Genomic DNA, 20,983 nt, shown 5'->3' on the forward strand with positions numbered 1-20,983 from the left:
AAAGCCATTAATAAATTTATGAAATATTTGTAGCGAATCGAATATGACAAGTTTATAGCAGATCTTATTTGTTCGTAGCAGATCTTATTGCGAAGTGGTTGCCCAGTTGATATTGGAATTTATAGCGTATTGTTAAACAAAATTTTTACATAAGCGTAAATAAAATATCTTAAATTATTGCCCCACAACTCAAATAGTATAAATTTACACGGTTGAAGTCTGGTAATGGAAAATCTTAGTAACAAAAAATATTAAGTTGAGTTATGAAACGCGTTTAATCGTAATATAAATTCGAAAAGTGTAAAAAAATGCGTAGGTGGTAACGCAAATTTAAGATTGCATTCTAAATTCTAAAGATAAATATTTTCTATCCAGAATTGTTTAAAGTAGATTGACCGTTAAGTAGCCAGAACGTGCTTTAGATTTGGATCGCGCCATTAGTATCGCACTTCTGCTGGAATCGGCCGGCGGCACGTGTCAAAGGATGGGCGAAGTAAAAAAAGGAATAAGAAGACGAAGGAGAGAAAGAAGAAAACAAGCGCCGCCGAAGCGGCCGAGGAGGAAAGAGGAGAAATCCAGTGGCGCTGTCTCGAGATACGCAGGCGCGGGACGCGACAGAGGAATAAGAGAGGCGCATATGTGAGGGAGAGATAGGACGGTACAGCCAGCCAAGATGGCCGTATCCCACTTCCCCGGCTTCCCTCGCTCGCTCCTCCGGACAGAATGCCTGCCGCGACGAAAACCAGCTTTGTACCGCCGAACAGAACACACGCACACAACCGCGAGGATCTCGCGCGTATACCGACACTTACCACAAACATTTCCAAAGCCGTTTCCGACCTCCCTCCCGCCGTCCTCTCTTCGACTCATCATCCGGCGTCGGTGGTTAAATGCCTTTTCGGTGATCCGCGACGCTTCGCGAATTTCAAAATTGTCATCACCGTCGTTAATTTTCTTCGCGACACGCACGCTGACGTCCCCGAAACTTCGTTCGGAATGCCTACAATACTAAGTTGCGCCGTTGTAGCGTGAGACGAGTAGCCCTAGAGATGTATGGGGGATCAGGGTCAGAATAGGGGAGATAGGGTAGAGGGGCATCGGGCCGCCGCGCCGTTTTGGCGATGCTCTATTTCGTTAAAATTATCGCTGGATACTTATATCTGGATGTCGCTTTCACGGCTCCGTTCCGCGACATTTTATTATTTACACTTTTGAAATAAAAGTCAAAAAGGATTATTGCACTTTTTATTGTGTCAGACAGATTGCGAGAATACTTACCGGATAAGATTTATTACGTAAATGATAAATAAACGTAATATGATAAAGATTTTGGTCGAATTAAAAATATATATAAAAATCATCTAATTCGACAAATATGTGACAATTATCATGACGATATCGATCGCTCAAGACAATGGCCTGTCGTGCTCACTAAGATAAAAAAGAACATTCTTAAATGGCATATCAGTAGAAAGAGATTGTCACGGTAGAATATCGCTCTCAAGCTGCAGAAAGGCGTACAGAAGAAACGCAACGCAGAGTGGAGGGAAAGAGAGATAAAAGAGAAGCGACGGAGGTTGTGACACGAGGACCGCGCGCGCATGATGGAGGGAGTATCACCAAGATGGCTGCTACAGAAGCAGCGGCATCCACATCGCGTGCCGCGACAATCACGTCGAGTCAAGCGTTTCTCGAAGTGGAAGTGCAAATCGCGTCACAGTGTTGTTTTTCTGCATATTAATTTCAATCTGATCTCGACAATCCTTAAGACGTATTTGCAAATTTAAGAGTAACAAATTTTAATTGATATGAAACGACCACGCCCAAGCTGCGGGCGGCCATTTTGTAATGTCAGCTGAGCGCAGTGCATTATGGTAGCCAGTGATGCAACCCTAACAACCGACGCTCGCTTTACCAACCTTCATTGAAGTTCCATTCATCAGGTATTTTCTGTACTATTAATGTTTCTGAGCATTTTTCATATTTTTTCACTTGTATAACTACGTCTTTTTTATATTAATCTATAATACGTTTCTTTTTATAGTAATCTATAATATATACTTTTAATTAACACAAATAGATCAGTAGACATTACTAAAGCTGTTTCTTTAAATATGATACACGACTGTCTACATTATTTTATTCATAATTATTGATGTAACGTAATCTGCGATATTTTAAAAAAAAGTTTCATTATGAGATGATAATATACAGCTGTTATTAATAATGTAATTGATTGTTTAGATAATGAATTAAAATTCAATATTGATTTCAAAGCATTTAATAAGACATAATCAGGAAAGCCTGTTTATTTTAATTTCAATAAATTAAATTCTTACCACTAAGCTGAAACAGATTTTATATACGAGTTTTGTGTATTGTAACGAATTTCTTATTGTTTTATTTGTTTTTGTATAGAATATAGACTGCTTTTTTAAATTTTCATGAGTACTATTTACTCTTTAACATTCGCAATTTACAAGTTCTCGTAAATAACTAACCAAGTTCTCCACCGTTCTCCATCGTAAAAGAGTGCTGATATCATCGCATTTTAACAGATCACAAAACGTATCCACTTACACTTCATTGCCTAACACACTGAGTACTTTAGCTCGAGTTTCACGGTATGTTTCGACTCCGCGCACGTTATATAAACGTAGTATATATCAGATAAATGTTTTCTCTTCTTTCACAGTCTTTGCCATATTTGCTTACAAGTAGCGAAAAATCGCGCATAGTTAAGTATTCTCAGATTTCTGATAAACTCGTCAGCGAAACTGAGATCGAATTATGGATTGTAAAATTCTACATCAGTTTCTACTTAATTGATATTATAATGTGACATGGTTAAAAGAGATAAATAAAAAATTATAAAGTTTAAAAATAAGAAAGAACATATGTAGGTACTTTATACATATAATGAAATGTCGATTTCGTATATCGTTTCCTAATAAAATATGCAAAACAATATTGAAAGACGTTTTATGAAATTAGTAAATATCGTAGACCACAGAGAGATTGAAAAAAAAAAAATGAATAGAGTGGCAAATATGGCGAGGAAAATAATCATGCAGTGAAAAGGCGACTTGAGAAAAGAAAGAGATATTGTCACAAAAAAGCGATATTGTGACAAAAAATATATAGAGAGAAAGATGAACATTTATCAGGTTGAGACGAAAATAGGGGGTGACAAACATTGTTAGGAGAAGGAAAGGAAAGAAATGTACATAGCAAAAAAGGAAAGGAAGTATGAAAAAAAAGAAAAAGAAACAGAGAGAGAAAGAGAGAGGATTAAAAAGAAGCGATCGTGTCAGGATAAAAATAGAAGATGAAAAATGATCGCGCGGTGGCGTACGTACGTAGCAAAGATAGCAAATTGAAAAAGAGAGGAGGATTACATCTTTAAATAAGAGACTGAAAAAGAAGCGCTTCCATCTCCTTAAAACGTTTAAGAACGGAATCAGAAGAAACGAATACAACGAACTTTTATTCTACGTAAAAATAACAGAAATATAAGTAATAAGGAAAATGATTTATGCAGAAAAATATGAAGAATTATTTGGAAAAGGGGACGCAATAACGAAGTTGAGATTATGGAACGCAGAAAAGAAACGGACAAAGGAAGATAAGAGCGTAAGGTCGCGTTCTCATTGGTTTCTCGCATAGCTCTCCTCTCGACTGGTCCATCTCAGCACTTCTTCAGAGCGTGCACATTCCCCAGATCTTTCTTCGTGGCCCCGATGAACCTGCGTGATGAAAAGCTTACCAGCCCACGTAGAGCCTTTTTACACTCTGTACCCCGCGTTGACCCTGTCCAAGCCTACGCGCAGGATATCTAGGACTAGTCCGCGACTTCTGTTTCACATACACAGGCGATCGTACACGCGCGCGCGTATGATCTTATCTCGTTCCATTGTTCTTAAACCACAGCGTCTATGTCTTACATACACGCTTGATCGCATAACAAGAGTCGTACAATATACAATTCATCATAAAAACTGTACATCGCCACTAGATATTACGTAACAAAGAAGGAATATATTCGACTTCTGATTTTAGCAACGTGTGAACGCAATAATAATTATAGTATGATTGTATATAACACATACACGTACTATATTATACATGCATTCTGCGTTTAGCTAGGATTATGCAGTTATATACTGCATATCCTATGCGCAACAACATACATATATGTTATTAATGCAGTTTGGCAATTCACAACCACTGTTCTGCGATTCTATCTGCAGAGTCTGTTATTTCTATAATTCTCCATATTTTGGCGAAGAACATACTTAATGCAAGAAATATGCAACGATTGCATTATCGTGTGCTTTTCGAAAGAATGTGAGATTTCCAACACAAAAATTTTTTATTTATATGAAAATATTATATTCAAAATATATTTAAGTAAAGTTTTTTTGGATATAAATTATTACTGCCATTTTAGCGCTGATCGTGTTAAACTTTAATGAGATATGGTTGGAAATTCTTGTTGATGTAACCTACGCGCTTGATGAACTTTTTATCACTTGTCAAATGCGGCTACCGCAAAGTGTTATTATTACGTCTGACACATTGCACATTGCAATTGATTTTACTGCTGCTATCGAATGGTAATCACCAGTACGCTAAAAGTGTTGGGATCTACAGATTACGCTGTCGCAAGTTTTCTGATTAAAGAAATTATATTTTTTTCTTCGATTTGTCACAGAACACTCAGCTATAGAACGATCGCTATCGTTTCTTCGATCATTTATTCCACGCCATCTCACCGCCACGTTGTATTTGCCGATTTTACGTTATTTACACATGCACCGGAAGCTCATTTATGTACTCCACTTATCTCTCTAATCTGACGCGCGCGCGCGTGTTCAGTCATCGGCCTGAACTTGTTAGCGCCTAAGGTTATCGTGTGTAATATCGTTTACGCTCCTTCATTGCTTTAAGTAGGTAGAAACCAGCAGTCGTGAAATAATTGGCAGAACCTCACCAGGAATCGTAATGTTTTTTGTAATTATCGATTTATGTCTGTTCTGCTTATATAAAACGCAATTTGCGTTTAAATCACTATTTCAAGGACTCTATCTCCAAAGAAGAATGCAGTCATTAAAATAATTATAGCATAACTACATACATATATAATTATATACAAAGTATAGCTCACATTAGTCATACTTCATGCACAACAATTATTAATAATTATATTCTTAAATATGATGATTATATACAACGTTGAAATCTAAAGATTTTTCGGTGATAAAAATTTATTTATATAGATGGTTTTTGAAATTATATCTTTTCTTGATCCTACCGTAATTAAATCAAAATTAATGATAAATATCTTGCTCATGTAGCATTGATAATTTTTGAACATTCTTATATTAAAATTTCTTGATACAAATCCCGTGTTATAAATCCCTACAAAGTTAAGAGCTAATGTCACTTATTTGTATAGCAGCTTAGACAAGTTAGAATATACCTCCTGAAGACAATTTTCCCTATAGTATTACGCCTGTTAAGCCTCACAGTACCTATTTGTTTGCAGTTCTCTATATAAAAACAATTATTTTATATGAACAACTTCTGCCTTTGTCTCCCGATCGAGTACTGAATTACTTTTAGCAAAATTTTTCACAAAATTATTGTTATTATTTTCGTCAATTTGTAAACTTCTTTATATACGTTACATGAGGATTTTATTATGAAACCAGAATTTTGGAGCACACAAAATATTTTTGATATCTAGTACCAATTTTTTAGAGTTTATGATGTGAATTCCGGACAACAGAAATTCGATAACTATAATTTTAATTGATCTGATATTCATGTAATAATTTATTTAAAAAATATTCATTTCCTAACACGTAACACGGGAAGTATTTTTGGTCATTATAAATTAAAGTGAATAATCTACTTTATTGCATGATTTGGAATACAGCGACACTAAAAATAGTCTTTTATTACACATGTACTTTGCGATATATTATCTAACGAGCATATGATAAACTTCAATTGAAATCTATTATGATAATATGTGATATCATTATCATCTTTCGTTTAATTGTCTAAAAAACTCAAGTTGAATTTTTCATGTTTGTATTGCTGTTATTCTGATGTTAGTTCACTGCGCTTGATATAATCATACAGGCAGGAAAGCGCGTAATAACAGAGCGTTTACAGAACGAAGCACACCGATTTCATTGTCCCTGTGGTTTACCAATTTACGGACCATTACGGCTAACTCCTACAGGCCATACTGGGCGCGAGATGGTCACGTCGTATCATCCATTATTCATCACCCTCTTCCCCAGACTTCAGTACAATTTTGTCCGTTGATCCTGCGCTCTGTCCATATTCTCTTTATAAATTTTTTCGCAGTACAGGTTTTTACCTGTTACGTGTTATTAGTTCTTTCAATTATAGTGTCACGGATTTCATCATTATCCGAAATAATAACACGTGCAAAATGGATATTCTGACAGTCCGACGCAACACTTCTAATTTAACAAAATATAAGAATATAGATTCACGAGATTAAATATACGTAAATGGAAAAATAAGATAATATACTCTTTAAGTAAACGTTATCTATTTATACACGCATTGTTATCCTTCTAATAATGTTTACGTGATAATCTTTTAATGTAATTTATTATTGTAATTAAAAAGAGAATTGATATGTTTAGATTTAAAATATTATATTTTTCTATTGTGAAATATTTATACATATATATTTTTGCATTTTTATTGAGTTTTGTAATATCTTGACGAAGAACAAAAGAATGTGGAATTTTATGGAGTATTATAATCAACTAAGAATCTTCGCGAAATCTTTTCTCACGTTTTAATCAAGACAGTGTCGTATATCTAGCACATAATTTATTCTTGTCACATGTTACTGTGCTTAATATCTCAAGATCAAAACAGATTGTCCGCCACGCCGCAAGCGGAATGGAATGTCGAGGAACGTGTACAATTTTTCTGACGCAGAGGATACCATATTTTCCTAGCCAGTCTTGACCTTGACGTCTACAAAAGGAATGTTGTGCAAGATGGTCCAGAGACTATTTTGGAGGCGGGGTTGCCGAGAAGGATTCCGGGGGTACAAATACCTGAAGTCACTCCCCTTTCTTTTAGAGCGTCTCTCAGTTTAGGATCCGCCCGATTCTATGCCCTCTCTCCAATTCAAATAACCTTCATGAAAGAAATCATCATGGTAGTTGCGTCTAAAACGACTTTCGTGATGGAAGACGCTGACCTAAATTCGGTACAGAGCGCTTTAATAAAGACATTCTTCATTCAGCTTTTGTATTAAAGCATATCGTCGGTTGTAAATCGTCGTCGTCCTTTGTGGATCTTACGCTATCATTGCTTTTGCAAGGGTTTTGAAGGGTTGTGCCTGACGCATTGAACTTTATTAATATCTGACATAAAAGGTATTGTCCTCCACTTTTTCGTTATGCGGCTGACGCGGTTCTGCATGGAACGAATCATACGATTATGTTCTTATTAAAAAACGAAGATGTTCTGTGCTCTCATATTTACGACAAGAAAATCAATGGACTATAGTATACAATATATATACAATATATTGTAAAAAAAATTATATCTACACAAATTATGATTTTAAAAGTTTAAAATTATTGTGTAATAATTTTATTTAATCATTTAAAAATTCATGAAATATGTAGCAAAACAGAATATTTGAAGTACTACATAGAATTATTGTGTGACTAGCAAGTTTTGTAAAATTTTGTATGCTTCGTGAGATATTTTTCGCGCAATCGTTGAGATAAATTCTTATATGTTCTATATATTTCTCTCCAGTCCTATATTTCTCCGTTTTCACATTTACCTCCATCACTTTCTTCGATCCTCTTCCACCGATTTATTCATGTTATGTTCGTGAACGTTTGAATTGCAAATTTACATCATACAGTCAATTCTATGGCACAACATGCCGAAGCTTTGAGTTGCAGAGTAATGCAATGCATTACTGTTGTATTATATTAGACGCGATCTTCAACGGTTCAATGGAACGAGTATTAATACACACGCTCGATGTTATACGTAATACTATCTCCCGTGGTCTTGTTGCTATACTAAATTTGCTGATTGAGACTTTGCGGATTGGTTAGATTATCTCGTACTGTATATAGCGCAGTTTCAGCTTGATGCTATAACGCGCTAGAAAACTATTCACAGATTATTCAACGTAATGTACATGCTAAGTAATGAAAACTTATCTTTTATGTTATTATTGACTTTTTACATATACTTATTATGAAATGGCATGTGCCACGAAAAGATTTCGAACAAATCAGAATTAGAAAAATATAAAACATTATTCTATTTAAAAAATCTTAGATTTAAATCGATGATAAAAATCGTAATGTGTGATTATATGTCTTCCCTTTATTTTCGTAGAAATTTGAATAAAATTAAGTTTAAAACAAATAAAAAATTTAATATTATAAGAGCTGAAATCTGACGCAAGAATTGCATGATCATCTGTGATAAGTTCTCCGTCAATCTTAATGTGACACGATCAGAGCACAAAGAGCATCAGTGTTCTTATCAAACAGAATATCATTGTAGGGCTCAGAATCAGGCATTCATTATTCATTTGATACAAACAGCGAATTCAGAAGCTTATGCTTCGATGATCATATTTATACAAAGTAAACGCGTTCAGTGTTCAGATATTCATAGAATATTACGCCATATGCTTTTATATACTCATTTACAGTATAGTGTGCCGGATTCTCTATATTTCCCTTCTATGGATTCTTTTTGAAATAGCATTTTTATTAAACCGAAATACTTTTTAACAGTATAAAGGGTGTATATAATAATTTTACATAAATATCATTATTAAAAATTTAACATATGCAATAAATGAAATAAATATTGGTGCATTTTCTTGCATTACGTTATACAATATATATATCTCTTTTCAGATCGGATGTCCAACTTGCTGATTCATGGGAAAATAGAAAACGTCGTCTTTTTACATTCAACATGACAAGGTAAGATATTAATATTAATTTTGTTTATGCAGTATTACAAATTAGTTTTTATAAATTATTACGATAAAAAAAAATATACGACAAAATTTTTTTATCTGAACCAATTATCGCCAATTATAAATAAATTTTTTTTATAGTATATATTCTATAACGGACAATGTCGCTCTTTACAAGGATATAATGCGTGTTCTCTTACAATGTTAGTATAATTAATGGTTCTCTAGCAATAGCTTACCCGCACCCTACCATTAGCTCTCAGTATTTATGGCCTCATTCATTTCATTTTATGTTTCAATTCAAACGTATTGATGCAATTTACCTGTGTGTTTTACACATAGTAAATTAAAATAATTTGCTCATTTTATTTTATTTCATAAATTTTAGTGTGTGTATTTATAAATATTAAATTTGTACACATATAAAATATGTGTATAAAAAGTTCTATAAATGTACATATATATAGATTATGGAATTTTAAAATATTTCAAGAAATCTATTATAGAATATAAAAGATATAGAAACATACACCCATGAATCGAAATATTTCAATCTCTGCAATAAATTATGGATTGTTACATTCCATTTTTTCATAAAATTTATTAATATCTCTGATGTAAAGTAAATTATTTAATTCGATATCCGATTTTCATATGTTTTTTTCTATCGACAATTATCGATTACGCAGACATCAAGCTACCAAAAACAAAGCGATTTTAAGTAGTTGTGCCATCAAAAACGTAACGCGAGCATCAGGTAGTAATTTATCTGATGTTATTTAATTATATGATGTCTAATTACTGTAGACGAATTATGTGTTTTTACGATGTTTGAACATCCAAAGACCCTCAGGTGAAGGTTTCTACTAACGGTTATCCTTTGCCTTACCTCACTAGCCTCACCTGCGAGAGAGTTTCTCAATCGGTAAGGTAGATCACTCTTAAGCTTTAACGAGTCTTGAACGTATTAAATAAATTGGTCGTCAATTACTACTGGGTTATAATAGCTGTCCTCGCGCGTTCCTTTCTTCTTATTACAAACTCGTTTTATTCTTGATAATTTTCCAGTTATTTTTTTGTCTCGCAAGAAATTCGTTCATACGTCTTTCAGTCATTATCATACTCGCAAGTGTCGATGTTCTCGTTTTAGTTATTAATCTGTAACAGAAAAAATAAACATAAATACCATGTTTTGTCTCGTAATTTATAAATGCATCTGTGCATCGCGAAAATTGATAATGACAACTGTCTTGTTTGTAAAGATAACAGCAGTGATAGTTTGAATTTAAAATTTTTGTGATTGTGCAATACATTTTAAATATTTATATATGCGTTAATGATTATTGTAAAATTCCTAATATCGACTGCGAAACTACAGAAAATTCGATGCAACCTTTACAATCAGGTGATGACACGAAAGACCGCCAGATGGCAAAGGAAGCATCTTCCAAATCCTTGCTATGTGATTTTATCTTTACTCCTGCCGATCAATATAAGTGCTAATTAATAAGATTTTTAAAAATTTATGAACTTTTAATGGTATGATAAAGCAAGAATAACATTGTCTAGTTATAAAAGCTATCGTAAAATACACACGCACATGCTAATCCATTTAAGATTATATCTTTTAGAGTACAGTACGCTGTTAGTAAAAATTACCCAGTAAGTAAGAAACGTCAAGAAACATTTCAACTACATTGCATTAATGTTAAAACGTTGCTGTAATGTAGTTAAAATGTTTCTTGATGTTTCTTGCTTACTGGGTAAATTATTACATAATTAAAAGAAATTATATTTTAAGATTTTAGTTTTTATATTATTAATATTACAATCAAAGAAATTTTTATTTATTTATATTATCTTCAAATTAGATGCTATATTTAACATTTCGATTAAAACACTCAAAATGTAATTCGCTAAAATATTATCCAGTTCACTATTTTCTTTCGTTGTCATGTTTCGTATTTTGAGTTTCACAATCTTTACGTAAGAAATAATAACAGCAATAATCTCAATGTTATCTTAAAATGTCAATCTTTGTTGATTAAATATTATTAAATTGAATACGAAAAAGAGAGATGCGAGATAGTGAGTGCGTAGGAATGTGCAATACAAAAAGCAATGTTAATATAGAGAAAGAAGGAAGATTCAACCAGAATGAGAGCCCAAGCAGTGCGTTGAACCATTGCTTGGAGAAAAGTGGAGGAGCCAAAGCCACCAGAGCGATGAGGAATGAATGCTGGTTTAGCAAGAGCGCAGATTTGCCCGACTCGGGTGCAATGGCCCCATCGTTTTAGTGTTCGTCTTCTCGTATAGCTACGCCTTCTAATCCCTCCTTCAAAATTCTCGTTTCGTCATTTTAGTTTTTTGTTTAGATCTATCTATAGAGTGAACCATCTATCATTCACATGGATTTTTTTTATCGATAGTTAGCGATGATACCTGCGTTTTTGCTCGTACCGCGTGGAATATATCACGGTATAACAATAAGCACGAAATACTCAATTTCTACAGCGTGTAATTCAAAACTATAAAATACACTAACATAATGACAGAAATCATCGATGAAACTTAATAACATACAAGCAGTAGATAGGTACCTGACTTTTATCGGTAGATTCATCAAATTTAAATTCGTTAAAACGATATTTGATACTAAAGGGGGATATCTTTGAAACTAGCCATTCGATGTAAATGCCGTTTTAAAGAAGGCATTTAGGCCCATTTTTGAGTATCCATATGGCCCGTTACACCTTCCCCATTCACATGGTGACTTTCCTCACGCCCCCACTATATTCGACACGCGCCCTTCTACGTTATAAGCTTAAAGGCCCTGACTTTTACGATTCTGTTCAAGTGGTCATAAAACCGAAGTTTATTGCCGTCATGATTTTCAAGCAAACGGGCTGCCACCTGTCGGAGTCTCGCAAAGCGAAAACTGTATTGGGTCTTCATCAACGGCACCATCAAATTAAAAGCTTAATAAACTTTTATGTAATTTATACGCTTATTCAGTGTATAACAGCGATCAACGATGTGTATATATAGTGAAGATACAACCATCTATTAGGAGTATAACTCTAGCATTATGCATTACATTCTTTTTTATATTTATATTTATATTATTTATAATATTGTATTTATTATCTATATTATTTATAATAATTAAAAATAGGATGTAGCAGCTAGTTTTTATATAGCTGACTGTTTAGCAGATTATTTGAACATATTGCGGATGTTATTTTTCTCGTTTACTTAGAACGGTCCAACCATTTTGCATTTATGCCGACTTAAATATTCGAATTTGGATATCTTTTACTCTCGTGTATTTTTGAGAGCACAGCAGGAAGCTAATACTCTAAGTATTCATAATTACAAGAACGAGTAAGCAAATAACTAGGGTCAGCTCTAGCGAGCAGCTTATGATGGGCATTACTCGGCTCGTTACGGAATAATTTACGAGGTGCGAACCGCGGGGACGATAATCCAGCGACATTTACATCCCAATAAACACTCCCGATACTAGCGTGGCACGCGCCGTGAGAAGTTGCTTATTTGACTACTGACCTCACGGAGCTCACTTTTACGACATTTTAATTGTGCGATCGTCGTTTAATTGATCAGTAAAACAAGGGTAAATGCCTCGTAAAAGGCGTTTACGATAATATATTCTTATCTTTACATTTATTTTCATATCTACATCATCCTCGCATCGTCGAGTAGCCTCGATATCGGACCGGTTCGATCTAATGCAATTTCAAATGATCGAGATGTTTCATAATGCTCTTCGTTTCTAAACCCGTTTACCTTCCCGTTTAGCGCACGACTTGTCGATCAGGCTATTCCACGTCACGACAAATTTACGATGTTGCTACTGCAATAACGATAATCGCGAGATAGCTCGTTGATGTTGGTCGTTTGAATGTCTGAATGGATCTGGCGAGGCTAGTTCGCTACAAGACTCAAAGGTGGCGGTGCACGTATCCCCACGAACGGTTGTAGAGGAGAGAAAGAGAAGGCAGAAACATTGCGTGACGCGCGTGCCGCGCGGTCCTCCATCTCCCTTTCTTTCTCTCCCTCTTTCTCTCTCCGGTACGGGCACACAGCGTGCCTGTATCCACCGGTATCTCGCACGTTTCGGTAGTGGGGGTCCGCGGGGCGGTGCCTAGCCGCTCATGGGCGTCGTTCCGACTTGGAACTACTTTCACACGGCGTAGGAACTTTCATGCCACACCAGCGCGGTATTCGTGACGAATTCAATTCTGATTGGTCCTTAAGTATAACCTCCTCCCTTAGCGGCACATTCTCCCTCCTCGGCACTATCGCAACGGCACTCGCTCCGTTTCGTCTTGCTCTTAGCTGTTGCAATTGCGCATAACGTTCTTTCTTTTCTTCTTTACCCTCTTCCTGCCCCGTCTTCTTATCCGTTTCTGCTCGTGTCCTTACGTATTTTCATCCCTCTCTTATTTGCTATCTCGTCTCTTCTCTTTCTTTCGTGCGCCGCGACGAGAAGTTCTTTCCTCTTTCCTACCGAAGTCTTATCTGGCTCGCGCGTCTCAAATGTGACGCGCACGACGAGCGAGTACGAATTTAATCTGGCGGTACGTCGTTGAGTTACTGGAACGCTCGATAGGGGGCACTGAGGAATCGTATCGTGAGAAAGAGGGAGAGGTTAAATCGAATGGGAAGGGAGAGGACGAATATCGTTGAGAGGTGGAGCGAGACAGAATCAGAGGGTGAGAGAGCAATTGTGGGGGGAACGCGTTGGGGGTGGAAGAGGGGGACAACAACGACAGTAGACAGAGCGAGAGAGCTCGGTTATCGTACCAGGAGGGGGATGGTATACGAGGGACAAGGAGGGATACGGGCACTGCGATCTCTCCGTTAGGACGTAGTACTCCGGAGGAAGAGTACGGCGCGAGTGAGAAGCGACAACCGCACGAATGGGTAGGAGTGACCGTGACGGAGAGTGAGAGAGAGAGTGGACGGAGAAACGGTGGTTGGTGAAACAGGGAAGGAAACTTCGGAGAGAGTGCGAGAGAAATCGACTGCGAAGAACAGAGACGAAACGAGGTGAACGAGCGAGCAAGAGACGGACGACGGTACAGAGTGGCGGTACACGGGGCGCGAGAAAAGCGGTAGTGTGCCGTGGACCACCGCACTGGCATACCGTGATTCGTTACGATCCCCATCGTCCTCTCTGACTCGTACCGGACCAGACAGTCGTCAGCGAAGTCACAATACGACAAGTGCTAGTGCAGTGCGAACTAGCGGAGTCACTTTTGATTCCGTGACAGATCGACCGGCTTTTCAAGAGGCCTTTACCTGATCGAACGCGAAAATTTAGTTTATTTTAAAAAGAGGAAGAGAGAGAAAAAGAGAGAGAACCGCCCGCGAGGGTGGCTGTCGCGTGCCGGCTGACCGAATCGTCGTCGGGCGAGCACGCGGTAGAGGAACCCAAAGGCAATTTTATAGCCCGTCTTATTACCTAAGTTTATTGCATCGTAACGGTTTAACGATCATCGCCTGTTTCCATAGTCGAGACCACCAGTTTATGCTTTGCCTGTAGCGGTAACCATAACAAGACCATAAAAGCCCCCGGCCGCTGACATGAGACCCATTCTGAATTACACTCTTACGGCCTACTGATATTGACACTCTGGGTGTAACCAGCTATACCTGCCGATGACTTTTATTACCTCTTAAAATTGTTTAATGCTCGTTTATTTGTCCCTCGTCAACTCTATCACTTGTCGCCACCCGTGTCAAACATATCGCTTTCTTAAGCGCGTACGTTTTAACTCGGAACGTAATACGAGGTCAGAGGTTTTAACTTCTGTTTAATTTGAACAAGTTAAATCGGTGTAACCCGGCATCGGAATTGGAGTACGGACTAGTGAATTCGACTAGCCGTGTGCACTCCATGTAACTGCGGGCCGCTTTGAACTCTGACTTCTTTCTTCGCTTTTTTTGAGTGCCGGTGTTTTAGTGTAAGTGATCCAAAATACCCGGGATAATGAACTCGTACTTTGAGCAGACCGCGGGTGGCTTCTACGGAAGCCACCATCATCAAACAGGAGCGGCGAGTCAACATCATGATCCAGCCACTGCAGCAGCGTATCGAAGCTTTCCACTCGGATTAGGTATGTCGCCCTACGCCTCGGCGCAGCATCATCATCACACCTCATCCTCGTTAGGAATCCACCCAGGCGGTGGAAGCAATACAAGACCACCTCAAGACTCGCCGTATGATGCGAGCGTTGCGACGGCCTGCAAGCTTTACTCGACGACACCTGAGGCGACCGGTCACACCACGTCCTCATACTCAACAACGGCAACGAAAGACTGTAAGCAACAGGATCAAACGTCGACCCATCAAAACGGTTATGCCGCGGTGATGGCAGCGGCGGCGGTCAAGGACGTTTGGCAGTCAGCGACCTCGGGAGCGAACAGCCAGAGTAATTCGGTCGTACGTCCCTCCGCGTGTACCCCAGAGAGCACAAGGGTCAGCAGCTACGGTGGCCTCGTAGGCGGCGATCCGGCATCGAGTCCTGGTAACAACAGTTCGTCAAGATCACTCACGTCGTCTTGGAACACCTGCAGTTTAAACTCGTCCGCGAGTCAACCGGTCGCCACGCAACTGCATCAGCAACCTACTACCAACCATACCTTCTACCCCTGGATGGCTATAGCAGGTGAGTTTGCATTCATAAATGCTCTCTTATAAGACTATTATCATAACAGCCGCGATGAAATATAGGAGCCACTATGGTTAGGGGAAACGTGGGGAGCGACGACCACGTGGTCGGGAAGGCGTGGTGGATCAGGTTTGCCCGTCTGGTTATACCGGACTAAATTGTTAAAATTGCTTCCACGCGATCAAATTACCTAGAAATCGTGCGGGATGAGATTATAGAATAGAACGTTTCACGTGCATCACGAATAAATCCAGATAGATGAAAAATTTTCTATTGCGCGTGAACAAGATGAGTTATTTCACTCTTCTTTTGTTTACAAAAAAGCGGAAGATATAGATATATGTTGTATTCGTCGAATGCGTACTACCATGCCGAATGCGTTGAAATTTTTCGCCAAGTCTATTTGTGCGCCGTTTTGAAATACGGCGTGTCCGTCATAAAACCCGTGATAATAGATTTACAATCGTTGACAAAATAAAAGCATTCCATTACCTTCTGGTCGAATAAATACGATGACAAAAAAATTGGTAGCGACTAAAGCTAACATGTAAAAGTGATATTAAATTATTGCTGTTATAGCTAACATTTGTCGAAATTTTTCTTACGTAAGTTTGAGATTGATATTGCCGTTTCTAAAGTGGCAAATTTTTCTAGACTCTTAATTGTCGAGCGCATAAATTATCATTTGATAGCATAGTAACGAGTAATAAATGATAACAGTAATAAATGTGCGCTCATGATTACTTTTAAATTGCTAGTCTTACCCCACGTTTCCATACGTATTCGTATAAAATGTAAATTTCACGAGTTTTTTATTTTCGCATGTGCAATGTCAACACGCGCGGGCTATGTTGTGGAAAATCGACCGTGTACCTTGGCAAAATTATGTCTGCTAGATAGGTAGAATGGAGTCAAGTGCGTGTAAAATCGTTGGGTACGTTGGGTATAATGGGGAAGTCCTCGTCCAATTGGGGGTTCAAGTGCCTTCCCCACTGTACTCACCCCACCGGAACCCCGAATTCCGGTAGTCAGCTGTTTCTAGCGGTGTCTTTGTCCTTTTCATTGCGAGAGAGATACTCCCGAATAACCTTCTGCTTTGCCGTTAGTAGATATATAATCAAGGGCTCATGGGTTATATCGCACTTTCGGTGAGACTATTTCCTTTACCAGCTCAACTGAGACTAGGTTTCTAGCTAGCTAGCAGTTTTTTTTTGTTATCTCTCTCCTTTTTCTTTGCTCCAAACCGCCTCTAGCTCTTCCTTCTCGACGGGAATCTTCTTTACTGTTTTTTTCGGTCGGGTTTAAGAGTCACTTCTTTTTTTCTTCATCTTCAACTACAAAAGATATTTTACATATAAAGGAAGGAATTATTTTAAGAAACACCAAAATATTATTCAATGAATTTTGTAGTATGTAAATTCTGCAACGTAAATTTTTTCCTATAAAAAACAATTTTTAATATTCAAACGTATATCTTTTCATTATCACTTTGTAAGCTATATTATATCGCTCAAGAACTTGCTCTACTTTAGGAATTTCCTGAAATTCCTAATTATTACGATAATTTAGTAATTTATTAATTTTAAATTATAATACATTTTTAATGAAAAACCTACGCGCGAGCGCACACATACATGCACGCACAAAGTTATTATTTTACTTATCATCTGTTTAAGAATTGAAAGGAATAGTTTCCATTCATCTTTATCTCGATCAATTGGATGTTCCGGATCATTGATTACGGGTTACGAATTGCTTTGATGATACATGGAACGCAGTGTTTATAGGAATCGTAGGAATGAGAAAAAGTATTTGATTGGTCGCATACTCGTATAACAGGTTCTATGCACTCGCGGATTGAAAGTCGTTGACTCATTTCGCACTCTCTGGCAAGTGCTTTTCAGTGTTGTTGGTACAATCGAGCATGTAGGAAAATTTATCGGTACAGGATTATGGATTAATTTGTCGTAGATTTGCAGTTAAATATAGAGCTATCAATGTCTATCGGCATTCATCTATTATCAAATACGATAAATGACTCTGATTTGTAGCCTCGGCTGTGTAGGAAATTAATTACATGTCGTAGCTTCCGTGATATTTTGAATAATCATATTTAGATTAGATAACAAGTGTAGAAATATATATGATTTATGATACATCATTATATTGACATTGAAGTGTTACATTGCATTTTACTATACAAAATTTCTAATTAACACTTTTATAAAATCTGTTTCAAATATATGATGCAGAGAGTGACTGTATTAAAATTAAATTAGTATATAAACTTATACCGTGTGACAGCATAATAATACCATTTAAACCTTTACTGCAGCAGCTATTATGAAAAGCTAAAAATATATATATGCGTTTATGCCTATTGTCTCTATTCATTCTTTAAATACTTATCGCGGTAAAGGTAATTATATAGTTAGAATGCATGCTAGTGTGAAATATTGCATTTGTCGCTTAATTTATCGCGCTTCTAACTACACCTTTGTGTATATCGTAAGTGTATGATAAACGATTGCGAGATCGATTATATGTCCAATTCATATATAATAAATGTGAAGGTAGACATGGCGTCCGTAATATAAGTCTGGTTAATATATTACTTGATATTAAAAGAACAAATTTACAATTCTGTAGCTTTTTATTTTTTATAAAAAAACATTATTTCCAATGATTAAACGTACATTTTGTCGTTACTTCTTTTTTGTTAATGTGCATTTTATAAATCACTTAGGAAGCTACCGATTTTCGGCACGCGCGCGTGATTAATGTGCTGTATCTACTTTTTATTTATCTACTTCTATCTTTTATGTGATGTATATTTCACACGCATTTATCAATACCGTCAATTCAATAACAGATACACATAATTATAAAAAAGTTTGAAGTATAAGAATCATGTACTCATTAACTTAAGCAAAAAATGCTTAATCAACAATAAAAAAAAATGACTTCATCAAAGACGGAAGCGATCTTAATCTTTTGTTTTCGTCTATTTTTGCAGATAGTATATAAGTAAACGATCTCAGTTTATAGCGAATACTATTAATATTTAAATTTCGAAACTTTTTTCTAATATTTTACGTAATATTAACATTAATTTTTTCTATATTTAATACTAAAAGTAGTAATTTCTTCCTTAAATTAGAAACATAGTGTTCACTAAATAATCTGCGATACTTACCAATAGCAATGAGATAGCATATATCTTTCTTTATAGAGCTGATTCACTTTCTCGGGATATACCTAAACGCGAACAATATTTATCACTCCTCATTGAGGGGTGACTGCGTCTACAGGGTAATTAGAGGGCGCGACGATAGAGGCTGGGGTGCTATTTAGGCATCTCTTCATTCCAGCCTATTGAGAGTGAACCTCTTTTACGGTGCAGATCTAAAAAAGGATCCTTTTTAAAGCTACATTAAGGGTTGCACGATAACTTGATACGGGAGTATTAATCAAGATAAATATGCCGAATAAACGTGCCATTAATGTAGCTTCCGTTTTCGAAGTTTACATTCATACTTCCGATGCATTTAAATAAATGCTGCTTTAAAAAATTAATATAATGTAATTTGTTTTCGCAATGACGAATAGTTCAGCAATCTTTGTCAAAGACAAAAAAAGAAATAAGACGCTAATTAATCTATATTAATTTATTTGAATAAAATATGTATCTGTTATTAATGTGTGAATTACAAAAAAGAAATTAATATTAGCTAGCGCGTGGTACGGTCATAAGGATATTCAACGAATCTCGAACTCCTCCGCCGGATTCCCGCGTAAAAGCCACGTGGTGTCAGCGTCGCTCCCGAGTTGGAAAGGAGCATAGTGCTACTTTCTGCAATACGACGGTTGCGAGTAGGTAGGTGTTACGTACCTCGGGGAGCAACCTCGTTCAATATAAAGCAGCTAGGAACAACGTTGTAACCGTAACTTTGACGTTTACGACAACGAAATCGTGGCTCGGCTCGTTTATCCCTCCTTCTCCGAGAAACCCCCACTTGCTGCTATGGCCGTTTATGAGGTTTGCCGGTAATACAGCGCTCTACTCTCGTATCGGAGAAGATCAGCTCTGATCTTCATGAGTCGTAAGATTCCCCTTTTACGGAACAGAAACACTCCAAAGTCTTGCCTTACACAAATTCGGGCTTTTCTTCGCACGATTTATTAGCGTCATCTATGAAATAAATGTTTATTAGTTAAAAATATAAATAAACATATAAATTATTTTTGTGATTAATTGTTACGAAGGATATCACATTTATTATCATCAAAATATTTTATTTTATAATTTTCATATATTCTTCTGTAAAATTAAAAATATAGATAACTAAGAATGTGATGAGAAAAAGAATGCGATAAAAATGGTGTTTAGTTAGTCGTAAAAAGGTTGCCTCTCATATCAATGCGCATCTTAAAATCAATTGTTGCATACTATTAGAGGATTATATGACGGATATGCATCGAGTGTAGGCGTGCATGTTGCACACAGGTGATCAAGCGGTCCGGATTTCTTCCATGTATAAAGGTGTACGAAAACTCAGGCACGTGTAACACAGACACTCACACTATGGCATCGCGACCTAAAGAGGCAGCCTGAGTGAGTGCGTTCTTCGTATATGGAGAGAACCCTTTCCGTGTGTTGCTCCGTTGGCCCGGATGAAGTATGACGTACGAGCCTCTCCGTATGACTTACTACGCCCTTTTTCCCTTCTCCACGCCCGCCGCTCGTACTGTTCAATCGAAAAACATTGGAGCCCTCTCAAAAAATGCGCGCTCTTTAGTTACAATATGCGCCTTTCGACAAGGGAAAGTAAGAATATAACGCAGGAGATATACAAGACACATACTAGTTATTATTGTACGTCATCCCGGATGTTTGGTAGTCTTGAATATCTCGAAAGTAAAAATTAAAAATAGACAACACATTGGATATGTTATTTTATTTTTTATTCTATTTCTAGCTATTCTCCTAATATTGAATATATTCCACCCTTCTATGCAATTTTTACCATTGAGTAATTAATTAACGGATATAACGAAATGAAAGATTAAAAAATAAGTTTCGAGTAATCTGATCATAATAAAGTTTGTGTTTTTTCCTCGTGATCAGTTTTCTTAAGACATATTCACATCATTGTTTCAGATGAATAAATATATTCGTTCTGTTATCCATCTGTTGATACAGTGCTAAACTCGTAATAATACTTGATTATGCGATTCTTAGATGTTTTTTTTTGTT

At 36.7% G+C, this 20,983-nt stretch overlaps 1 protein-coding gene and 2 long non-coding RNA genes across 7 annotated transcripts in view; 2 read left to right on the forward strand and 1 right to left on the reverse strand.

The window, feature by feature from the left end:
* Positions 1-1,626: 1,626 nt before the first annotated feature.
* LOC139811392 (uncharacterized) lies at positions 1,627-12,625 on the forward strand. 2 transcript variants are annotated; one of them, XR_011731624.1, is made up of 3 exons: positions 1,627-1,943; positions 8,964-9,032; positions 11,886-12,625. It is a non-coding gene; the product is annotated as an uncharacterized lncRNA (long non-coding RNA). The 2 variants fall into 2 exon arrangements; XR_011731623.1 differs by lacking the exon at positions 11,886-12,625 and adding an exon at positions 11,162-11,876.
* LOC139811394 (uncharacterized) lies at positions 9,721-20,636 on the reverse strand. The gene is made up of 5 exons (XR_011731625.1): positions 20,309-20,636; positions 19,619-19,918; positions 18,923-19,131; positions 16,729-17,060; positions 9,721-10,186 (listed from the first exon to the last, which is right to left on the reverse strand). It is a non-coding gene; the product is annotated as an uncharacterized lncRNA (long non-coding RNA).
* The window catches only part of Ubx (ultrabithorax), a 98,425-nt gene continuing 91,225 nt past the window's right edge, over positions 13,784-20,983 (forward strand). For 2 of the 4 annotated variants that reach the window (XM_071775677.1, XM_071775676.1), the window contains exon 1: positions 13,785-15,723. In XM_071775677.1, coding sequence (XP_071631778.1) covers positions 15,045-15,723 — 679 coding nt within the window. In that variant the 5' untranslated portion in view covers positions 13,785-15,044. Of the gene's footprint in view, positions 15,724-20,983 lie in introns of all 4 variants that reach the window. The other 2 variants (XM_071775678.1, XM_071775679.1) reach the window with 2 other exon arrangements.

The sequence above is a fragment of the Temnothorax longispinosus genome, chromosome 4, assembly GCF_030848805.1.
Source record: "Temnothorax longispinosus isolate EJ_2023e chromosome 4, Tlon_JGU_v1, whole genome shotgun sequence".
Classification (NCBI taxonomy): domain Eukaryota; kingdom Metazoa; phylum Arthropoda; class Insecta; order Hymenoptera; family Formicidae; genus Temnothorax; species Temnothorax longispinosus.